This window comes from Arachis stenosperma, chromosome 3, assembly GCF_014773155.1.
Source record: "Arachis stenosperma cultivar V10309 chromosome 3, arast.V10309.gnm1.PFL2, whole genome shotgun sequence".
NCBI lineage: Eukaryota > Viridiplantae > Streptophyta > Magnoliopsida > Fabales > Fabaceae > Arachis > Arachis stenosperma.
The window spans coordinates 53,993,448-54,004,941 of record NC_080379.1 but is presented as its reverse complement, the minus strand read 5'-3'; the positions used below and the strand labels follow the sequence as shown (position 1 = coordinate 54,004,941).

General features: G+C 38.2%; 1 protein-coding gene across 1 annotated transcript; it reads left to right on the top strand.

Moving 5' to 3' along the window:
- Window positions 1-9,626: 9,626 nt before the first annotated feature.
- Window positions 9,627-11,122, top strand: LOC130966123 (uncharacterized). Its single transcript, XM_057890892.1, has 3 exons — window positions 9,627-10,161; window positions 10,251-10,589; window positions 10,983-11,122. The coding sequence occupies exons 1-3, from the start codon at window positions 9,627-9,629 to the stop codon at window positions 11,120-11,122; spliced, it is 1,014 nt and encodes a 337-aa protein (XP_057746875.1).
- Window positions 11,123-11,494: the final 372 nt, after the last annotated feature.

The window sequence follows — 11,494 nt, the reverse complement described above, 5'->3', positions numbered from 1 at the left end:
CAGCACGGCTAATCATCTGTCGGTTCTCAATCAGGTTGGAATAGAATCCCTTGATTCTTTTGCGTCTGTCACTAACGCCCAGCCTTCAGGAGTTTGAAGCTCGTCACAGTCATTCAATCCCAGAATCCTACTTGGAATACCACAGACAAGGTTTAGACTTTCCGGATTCTCATGAATGCCGCCATCAATTCTAGCTTATACCACGAAGATTCTGATTAAGGAATCCAAGAGATATGCGCCCGGTCTAAGGTAGAACGGACGTGGTTGTCAGTCACGCACGTTCATAGGTGAGAATGATGATGAGTGTCACGGATCATCACATTCATCAAGTTGAAGTGCAACGAATATCTTAGAACAGGAATAAATCGAATTGGATAGAAAATAATAGTAATTGCATTGAAACTTGAGGTACAGCAGAGCTCCACACCCTTAATCTATGGTGTGTAGAAACTCCACCGTTGAAAATGCATAAGTGAGAGGTCCAGGCATGGCCGAATGGCCAGCCCCCTGAATGATCAAAAGACCGAATGGCCAAAAGATGACTAATACACTAGTAAAAAGTCCTATTTATAATAAACTAGCTACTAGGGTTTACAGAAGTAAGTAATTGATGCATAAATCCACTTCCAGGGCCCACTTGGTATATGTTTGGGCTAAGCTTGATCTATCCACGAGCTGAGGCTTCTTTTGGAGTTGAACGCCAAGTTGTAATGTGTTTTGGGCGTTCAACTCTGGGTCATGACGTGTTTCTGGCGTTTGACTCCAGACAACAACATAGAACTGGCGTTGAGCGCCAGTTTACGTCATCAATTCCCGAATAAAGTATGGACTATTATATATTGCTGGAAAGCTCTGGATGTCTAATTTCCAACGCCGTTGAGAGCGCGCCATTTGTAGTTCTGTAGCTCCAGAAAATCCATTTCGAGTGCAGGGAGGTCAGAATCCAACAGTATCAGCAGTCCTTTGTCAGCCTTGCTTTCAGAGTTTTGCTCAGGTCCCTCAATTTCAGCTAGAATTTACCTGAAATCATAGAAAAACACACAAACTCCTAGTAAAGTCCAGAAATGTGAATTTAACATAAAAACTAATGAAAACATCCCTAAAAGTAACTAGATCATACTAAAAACTACCTAAACACAATGCCAAAAAGCGTATAAATTATCCGCTCATCAGGAGGGTAGATTGGTGAAGCTTTAGTTAGAAATCCCCTAAGATTAAATACCTTATTTATTATCTACAGTTGAAGATATTTATTTCATTAAGTTTGAATATCTGTTTAATATGAAGCTCTAGGATTGCCTCTGGCGTCCCGAGGTCTTACATCTTACATTACTGTGTACTGTTACCATATTTAGAACCTCCGGTTCTCATTCCATATGTTGTTGTTATTTTTTAGATGCAGATCATAACCCACCTCAGTGAGTTATTTGATGGTAGCAGAGCAGAGGATCTTATTCTTTTTGTGGTCATTTGGTTATTTTGATTAGTACTCTCACTTTTGTATTTACTTTGCCTTAGAGGCCTACTTTGAGAATGATATTCTGTATAAGCTGTTTATTTTCTAACCTCTATATGTCAGTATTTAACTAGTCGGCCCAAACTCCACGGGCTGTGGCTAGTATCTTATGATTATTACACTCTTATATAATTATATATATCTTGTTACATTACATAGTGGATCATGTCTTTTACGCTTGTAGCTTCGTGTGAACGTTCATGCTTTGTAATTCCGTATTTGAGCATATTTTCTTCATCGGGCTTCTAGAATTATTATTCCTTCTATATATATTTATGTATGAACCTTAGAATTATCGTAACCCTTGATTAACCTTTGCATTATGGCATGAGGTAAGGCTTAGGGTAATTAGGGTGTTACATTTAGTGGTATTAGAGTGGTTTGTCCTCGTGAGCCTGAGGGATGGACCGATTGTGCTTCATTACATACTCTGGGTCATTATTCTTTCATGCTATTTAGGTTATCTACTTGATATTTCTTAGCATGCTTGTTTATAAGTGCTTTTTTGGGATAATTGAAGCACTAGGCTTTTGATATTGAGACCGATCACCTTAATATCGAATGTTTGGTGTAGACAGGAACCCTAATGGTTACTCGCGGACGAGGTCGTACACGTTCACGAAGAGAGAGTAGAAACGAGCAACCGGCTGATAACCATGCCGAGTTTATGGTAGCAATGGCTAATCTTGCGAATACTATGGAGGCGAATGCTGCTGCGACTCTGCAAGTTGTGCAGAGGCTGGGTCAACCGGCAGGAAACGGGAACGGTAATGGAAATGGGAACGAAAATGGGGAAGGAAACGGCAATGACTTGGGAGGTGCTCCAATGACTTTGGCTTCGTTTCTGAAGGTTTATCTACCAACTTTCAGAGGTTCGACCAACTCAACTGAAGCGGACAATTGGTTCCAAGCTATGGAGCGCGCATGATAGAAGCAAAATCGTCGGTTAAGAATTTCTTCTCGGTAAAGGAGAAATAACCTCGTTGCAAGTATATTTCTCAACCAACAAATGATGCTCGATCAAAGTTTACGATTTCTAATCTAAACCGAGAGTCTTTCAACCTCAGGTCGTTCTCTCTAGGAACTAATGCCAAAGAGTGCACAACTTTAGTTGTGAGGATCAAAGGGGTTTTCAATGATCGAAGTAAGCAATAGAGGAATTAAAGAACAAGGCAAAATTGCAATTAATAAAGCAAAATGGAATAAAAGAACTATGTATGTAATATAAACAAGTAAGGCTAAAAAGTAATGAAAAAGTGGTTCAAAACATAAATGAAACCTTGACTTGGGATGAGTTATGGAATCCCTTCCTCGCCATAACCATAACTATGATAATTATGATGGATTAATCTCACTAAGTCAACCCTTAACATCGAAGGATAAGTCAAGTTAGCATAATTATCATTAATCCACAAATCCTAGCTAACTTACTAATTACCTTAGTAAAAAGCTAGCGTTAGTGGAAACAATAAAAACTAACAACCCAAGAATTATCATTTATCACTAAATGTTGAACATTATGACTCTAGCAGTCCATATACTCATTTTTCCCAAGCTAAGGGGTGGAAATTATCCCATAACTAAAATTGGCATTTCATCAAATACATAGTGGGCATAAACATAAAACATGACAAAATTGGGAAAATGATAAAAGCTATGAACCATAAATAATCAAAACCAATAAAAGCAACTTAAATAAACATGTAAAAGCCATCAAACATCAAATTAAACAACTAGAAATCCAAAATTGCAAAACTATATAAATTGGCAAGAGAAATGAAAATAAGAGAAAATGTAGAACAAGCAATATATTAAAAGAGGCAATTGAAGGAATACTTACAATAAAAGTTGTTAGAATCCAAAATCAAACTTGAAATATAAAATGCTACAAACCCTAGCTAAAACCTTAAGAGAGAATTTTCTACTCTACCCTTACTCCTACTATGTGTTTTTCCTAAACTAAGATGGCTCTCCTTTGTTATGTGTTGTCGCTCCTTCATATAGCCCTTCATTTCAGCCTCCAAGCCTTCAAAAATGGGCCAAGAAAGCCACAAAATCGTGAGTGCACGTGCATTTTTAATGAAGGCACGCACTGGGACCTGAGGCGTGTGCGTCCGCACACTTCGCCAAATTTCCTCCTGTGCGTGCGCATAGTGGGTTGTGCGCACGCACACTAGTTGAATCCTTCTTGTGCGTACAGATGCATCCTTGTGCGTACGCACGCATGGTGAGCTTTTCTCCTTTGTTTTCTTCATGCTTTCTTCCTTTTTGCATGCTTTCTTCCACTTCTACCAAACCATTCTTGCCTCTAGGACCTGAAATCACTCAACAAACATTTTATGGCATCGAATGGAATAAAAGTGGGATTAAATTGCTCAATTTAAGCACAAAAATGCATGTTTTCACATTTAGATTAAATTTAGGGATCAAACACAAAAGTATGCTATTATGGTGCTTAAGTGTAGGTTTATGTGATGAAATCCACCCAAATAAAGCTAAAATATATCAGAAAATATGGATTCATCAGTGCACTATAGGCTCAACATGTCTTGGCTAACCAATACGTGGAGTTTTCGGCTTATCAACTGTTAGGAGAGGCACAATATTGGTGGCAAGGAGAGTGCCAGTTAATGCGACTTTCGAATGCAGAAATCTCTTGGGATGCGTTTCAAATGGCATTCTACAAGAAGTACTTTCCTGAATCTGTAAGGGAAGCAAAGGAGATGGAACTTATGCAGCTAAAGCAAGGTTCCTTATCTGTGGCGGACTATACTAGCCGATTTGAGGAGCTCTGTAGGTTCTCTAGGGTGTGTCAGGGTGCCCCGGAGACCTACGAAAATTGGAAGTGCATCAAGTATCAAAAGGGCTTGAAGGATAACATCATGACTGTCCTGACTCCTTCGGAGATTCAGATTTTCTCCGATCTGGTGAACAAGGTGAGAGTTGTGAAGAATATGCACAGACGGTAGTCTCGTCAAGAGACACTCGTGGAGGAAACACTAATAAGGAATGTGACGATTGCCTTGGACCGAGGGGACAAAACGTCAAGAGAAATGGTGAACGGAAGTGGTCAAGAGCTTACTCCCCTGATATTAAATGTCAGGAGTGTGGGAACTACCATCCGAATAAGCCATGCCGGTTGGGTATGAAACTATGTTACAAGTGTGGCGCACTGGGACATTTGGTTAGAGATTGTCCATACCAAGGAACACATGAGGCGGGTCGATCACAACAATAGGGTTGAGGTAATTATGAAGCCGGTAACCAATCCTTAACTTATTTTCATAGTATAGAATATTGTCGTTCGTGTTGAAAGAGTTTTAAAATCTTAGAATGATTTTTAAATTTGGTTTAGAACTTTGGATTAAATGATTTGGTTTTGAAACTAGGATTGGAACTTTTTGATTAAATGATACGATTTAAAAAGAAAAGTGAGTTCTATGATTCTGTTAACTTGTGATTTTGGTTTGTAAGTTAACTTATCAAAAAGGGATTCAAATTGAAAGTTCCTGATTTAAGGATTTTAATGAATCTAGGAAAATCATGCTTTAAAGTGAGTGATTTAAAAATAAATGATTTTTGACTGTTTTGAGAAAGTTTTAAACAATGGACTCATTTAGATTGAACATGTTTTAAAGGTTTTGAAAAATATTACAAAATCGGTATTTGGTTTAAGGAAAATTTTCGGATTCTTAATGACGATTATCAGAGTGACGCAGCGGAAGGCGAGAAGAACATCGACACGGTAGGATGATGGTGAATGAGATGCGTTGGTAACTTGTTGGGTTGATAACGGGGATAGTAGAATTCTTTGTGGGGAATATATACATATATATATATATAATTTGAATTTTCGAGGGCAAAAATTTTATTAGGAGGGGAGAATGTAAGAACCGGAGTTTTTTCATGTAAAACCGTTTTAATAAAATAATTTTAGTACCCGAAATAGATTCAAAATTTAGAAGTTTCAATTTGAAAATATAAAGGTAAAATTCGATTTCAATGAATTCTTCTGAGTTGGAAAATGTATCTTTTTCGAAAAGATTTTGTAAAAATGCGTATTGGCGCTTAAGCTGGCAGTATCGGCTCTAGTCTGTCTAGTACCGCGTATTTTGGAAAATAAGATTTTGAAAATTGATTTATTGTTTTGAAGGGATAAAACTATTTTAGAATCGAAAATCGGGCGCTAAACTTAAAGATTTTGACCCAAAGTGGGTCATACGGACCTAAAATGCTAACGGGTTGGACTGAGCCCAAACCGAGCCCAAAGCCCAGCATACATAAGTGAGTAAATGAGCCAAAGAAGCTCATTTTAGCATAGAGAGAGAGAGAGAGAGAGAGAGAGAGAGAGAGAGAGAGAGAGAGAGAGAGAGAGAGAGAGAGAGAGAGAGAGAGAGAGCTCAAATAGGGTGAAGAGAGGAGAAGAGGGATGACACTATTCACATCCTCTTTCTTTTGGTCATAACTTGATCTCCGGAGCTCCAATTGACGAGTCGTTTGTGATCACGCGAAGCTCTTGTCGAGCTCTACGATTCTATCTAAGCAAAACTAGTAAGAAATCGTGTCTCAATATCCAGTTTCCAGCCCTAGAATTCTGCATTTTTGGACTTATAGTTTTGAGTAGATTTTGTGGTTTTGCTTGTTTAGGTGATCTCTAATAGTAGGTAATTATTAAATTTTACCCCTAATCTCGTTGGGTAAGATAAGGTTTCACTAAATCCTTGTGTTTATTTGTTTTGTGTATCTTAGGTTTTGATTTTGGTATATATATGATGTTAGTTTGAGCTTTGGTGGCTTGTTGGTGAGTTGAAAACTTGTTGGATTCCAATCTTCGTGCGGTGTGCATTTTGGGGATCGGCCAAGCTATGGTTTCGGCCTCCTCTATGTAATATGTTATATCACTGGACACTTAGGCTAGTTGACCTTAAGATAGGTTGAAGGGTGTGATTGTATGATTAATTGTATGTAAATGTATGCTTGATGATGGTTTGGATGTAGGATGAATGAGTTTGAATCTGATGATATATATATATATATATATATATATTGTTAGATGATGATTATTGATGAGTTGTGTAGGTGGGTGTTGAGATTTGAAGATGGATGTTTATGATGATTTTGATTGTTGGTTATTGTGGTTGATGATGATTGTTGAGGATTATTGGTGTTGATGAGTTTTATAAATGAATTGGTTAATGTTAGATATTGTTTGGTAATGATTATAAGTGTGGATTTATGAATAGAATTGGAAATCATGGAGTGGTAGTGATATATGGTGTATTGGTTGAGTAATTTCGGTGTGAAATTGAGGAGGATGATATGAAATGGTAAAATGTTGTGTGTGGTAGTGTTTTATGATGATTGAGCTGGTTTTGATTTGGTTTTGAATTGAGAGTTAGTTAAAATTGAGGTTTTGAGGTTTTTGGTAAACACAAATTTTTGGTGAACTTTGATGGATCATAACTTGAGCCTTCATTTTCAAAATTGGTTAAAATTTACTTTAAATTAAATTTCATTGAAAACTCTTTAAATGGATATAAATTTTATAAGAAATGGATTTTTGTAGAGGAAGTTATGATCATTCAAAATTTGGTGCCAAAATCTGAATTCTGTGCCTGCTACAGGATTTGTGATTTCTGGTTTGTGTGCGCACGCATAGCCTTGTGCGCATGCACACCCTTGTGAGCTTTTAAATCTGTGCACATGCACAACCTTGTGCGCATGCACAGCCTTGTGTGCACGCACACACAGGGGAAGGCTTGCTGATGAGAGCGCTAGCACGACCTGCACACATACACAACCAATGAAGTTTTGCAACTTGTGCGCATGCACACGTCGAAAGGTGCACTATGTTGAGCGCGTTTGCACGGGTTGTGCGAATGAACAGAGTTGAAATTTTTACAACCTGTGCGTATGCACACCTCTATGCATACGCACACATTTGAAAACTTTCCTGGGCGTGCACATGCACACCCCTGTACGTACTCGCATGCCCTGTTTTTCAACTAAACTCTTATTTTTAACTGTTTTCACCTTTTCAACAAGCTTGTAAACTTCTGTCACACATATTTAAGACTTTTTGGCTTATTCTCGGGTATCAAAACATGGGATAGGTCCTAGAAGATTTAATTTGGGTTTTACTTTGAAAAGTTAGAGAACGAAGGTTTAGGTTTCTGGTATATTGAGGATGAATTTGGTTGAAAGAGAAGGAAGAGTAGGGAAATTGGTGATTCCTGATAGCGAATTGAGAAACTGATGAGCTAGTGAGTTCGAAATTGAAAGTTACAAATTGATGATGGTTGTAATGAGTTGAAAACTTGGAAATGAATGATTATGGTTGATGGAACGAGTATGAGTGGAAGTGTGCTATGAGGAGTGGCCTCTGAGATTGAATACGTGATTACGAGATGCATTGTTCTCCGTCGGAGGTGCTGTGGCAGTCTACGGCCTACGTTCGTATGTGAGGCTTGAAGCTGGGCTTCTCACTCATATTTATCGCTCAAGAGGACGGTGGTAGTGCACTCTCCCTCAGAATATTTTCCTCTGAAAGGAGAAGGTTGTAGGGCACTCATCCCTCGGAATTTTCCTTCTGAGCATGGGGTTCTCTTTAGTTGCAAGGTGGTAGGGCACTAACCCACGGAATCATGTGGCATCCAAAGGAAGGTGGTAGGGAACTCTCCTTCGGAATGTTTTCCCTCTGAAAGGAGAAGGTGGTAGGGCACTTATCCCTCAAAATTATTCCTCCTAAGTATGCGCAACAGAGAGACTAATCCAGGAGTTGCCATCGGGATTTTAATTCGGGTTTGGCACTATAACCGACATGCGATATCACAGGCAATAGGACAGACATTCATCATATGCATCTTCTATATGCTTGCTTGCTTTGATTACTTGAGTTTACCTAATTGTATAACATGCCTACTTGCTTCTTAAATTACTTGTTATATATATACATGTGTGTGTGTGTGTGTGTGTGTGTGTGTGTGTGTGTGTGTGTGTGTGTGAATACTACCTGTGTTTTCCTTACTAGCATTAGCTGTGTTTGTTAGGTGCTGAGGAGGTAAGGAAGGCGGTGGCGATGGGATCGCACGGAGGGTAGGTTGTGAAGTTTTAGTTAGAAATCCCTTAAGATTAGATACCTTTTTTATTATGTACAGTTTAAGCTATTTATTTCGTTAAGTTTGAATATCTGTTTAATATGATGCTCTAGGATTTTCTCTGGCATCCCGGGGTCTTACATCTTATATTACTGGGTACTGTTAACATACTGAGAAACTCCGATTCTCATTCCATACATTGTTATTCTTTTTTAGATGCAAGTCACAACCCACTTCAGTGAGTTGTTTGATGGTAGCAGAGCGGAGGATCTTATTCTTTTTGTGGTCATTTGGTTATTTTGATTAGTACTCTCACTTTTGTATTTACTTTTGCCTTAGAGGCCTACTTTGAGAGTGATATTCTGTATAAGCTGTTTACTTTTAAACCTCTGTATGTCAGTATTTAACTAGTCGGCCCAAACTCCGCGGGCTGTGGCTAGTATCTTATGATTATTACACTCTTATATAATTATATATATCTTGTTACATTACATAGTGGATCATGTCTTTTACGCTTGTAGCTTCGTGTGAATGTTCGTGCTTTGTAATTCCGTATTTGAGCTTATTTTCTTCATCGGGCTTCTAGAATTATTATTCCTTCTATATATGTTTATGTATGAACCTTAGAATTGTCGTAACCCTTGATTAACCTTTGCTTTATGGCATGAGGTAAGGTTTAGGGTAATTAGGGTGTTACATTTAGTGGTATTAGATCGGTTTGTCCTTGTGAGCCTGGGGGATGGACCGATTATGCTTCATTGCATACTCTGGGTCATTATTCTTTCATGCTATTTAGGTTATCTACTTGATATTTCATAGCATGCTTGTTTATGAGTGCTTTTTTGGGATAATTGAAGCACTAGGCTTTTGATATTGAGACTGATCACCTTGATATCGAACGTTTGGTGTAGACAGGAACCCTAACGGCTACTCGCGGACGAGGTCATACACGTTCACGAAGAGAGAGTAGAAATGAGCAACTGGCCGATAACCATGCCGAGTTCGCGGTGGCAATGGCTAATCTTGCGAATACCATGGAGGCGAATGCTTCTATGACTCTGCAAGCTGTGCAGAGGCTGGGTCAACCGGCGGGAAACAAGAACGGTAATGGAAATGGGAACGAAAATGGGGAAGGAAACGACAATGACTTGGGCGGTGCTCCAATGACTTTGGCTTCGTTTCTGAAGGTTCATCTACCAACTTTCAAAGGTTCGACCAACTCAACTGAAGCGAACAATTGGTTCCGAGCTATGGAGCACGCACTACAGGCTCAACATGTCCTGGCTAACCAATACGTGGAGTTTTTGGCTTATCAACTGTTAAGAGAGGCACAACATTGGTGGCAAGGAGAGTGCCAGTTGATGCGACTTTTGAATGCAGAAATCTCTTGGGATGCATTTCAAATGGCGTTCTACAAGAAGTACTTTTCTGAATCTACAAAGGAAGCGAAGGAGATGGAACTTATGCAGATGAAGCATGGTTCCTTATCTGTGGCGGACTATACTAGCCGATTTGAGGAGCTCTATAGGTACTCTAGGGTGTGTCAGGGTGCCCCAGAGACCTATGAAAGTTGGAAGTGCATCAAGTATTAAAGGGGATTGAAGGATAACATCATGACTGTTATGACTCCTTTGGAGATTTGGATTTTCTCCGATCTGGTGAACAAATCGAGAGTTGTGAGGAATATGCACAGACGGTAGCCTCGTCAAGAGACACTCGTGGAGGAAACACTAATAGGGAATGTGACGATTATCTTGGACCGAGGGGACAAAACGTCAAGAGAAATGGTAAAGGGAAGTGGTCAAAAGCTTACTCCTCTAATATTAAATTTCAGGAGTGTGGGAACTACCATCCGAATAAGCCATGCCGGTTGGGTATGAAACTACGTTACAAGTATAATGCACCGGAACATTTGGTTAGAGATTGTCCACACCAAGGAACACATGAGGCGGGTCGATCACAACAACAAGGTAGAGGTAATTATGAAGCCGGTAACCAATCCTTAACTTATTTTCATAGTATAGAATATCTCCGTTTGTGTTGAAAGAGTTTTAAAATCTTAGAATGATTTTTTAATTTGGTTTGAAACTTTGGATTAAATGATTTGGTTTTGAAACTAGGATTGGAACTTTTTTATTAAATGATACAATTTATAAAGGAAAGTGAGTTCTATGATTCTATTAACTTGTGATTTTGGTTTGTAAGTTAACTTATCAAAAAGGGATTCAAATAGAAAGTTCCTGATATAAGGATTTTAATGAATCTAGGAAAATCATGCTTTAAAGTTATTGATTTACAAATAAATAATTTTTTACTCTTTTGAAAAAGTTTTAAATAATGGACTCATTTAGATTGAACTTGTTTTAAAGGTTTTGAAAAATATTACAAAATTAGTATTTGGTTTAAGAAAAATTTTCGGATTCTTAATGATAATTATCAGAGTGATGCGGCAGAAGGCGAGAGAGAACTTCAACACCGTAGGATGATGGTAAATGAAATGCTTTGGTAACTTGTTAGGTTGATAACGTGGATAGTAGAATGCTTTGTGGGGAATATATATATATATATATATATATATATATATATATATATCGCGTGATTCGAATTTTCGAGAGTGAAAAATTTATTAGGAGGGAAGAATGTAAGAACTGGAGTTTTTCACGTAAAACCGTTTTAACTAAATAATTTTAGTGCCTAGAATAGATTCAAAATTTAGAAGTTTTGATTTGAAAATATAAAGGTGAAATTCGATTTCAATGAATTTTTCTGAGTTGGAAAATGTATTTTTTTCGAAAAGATTTTGTAAAACTGCGTACTGGCGCTTAAGCAAGCAGTACCGGCTCAAGTCTGTCCAGTACCGCGTATTTTGGAAAATAAGATT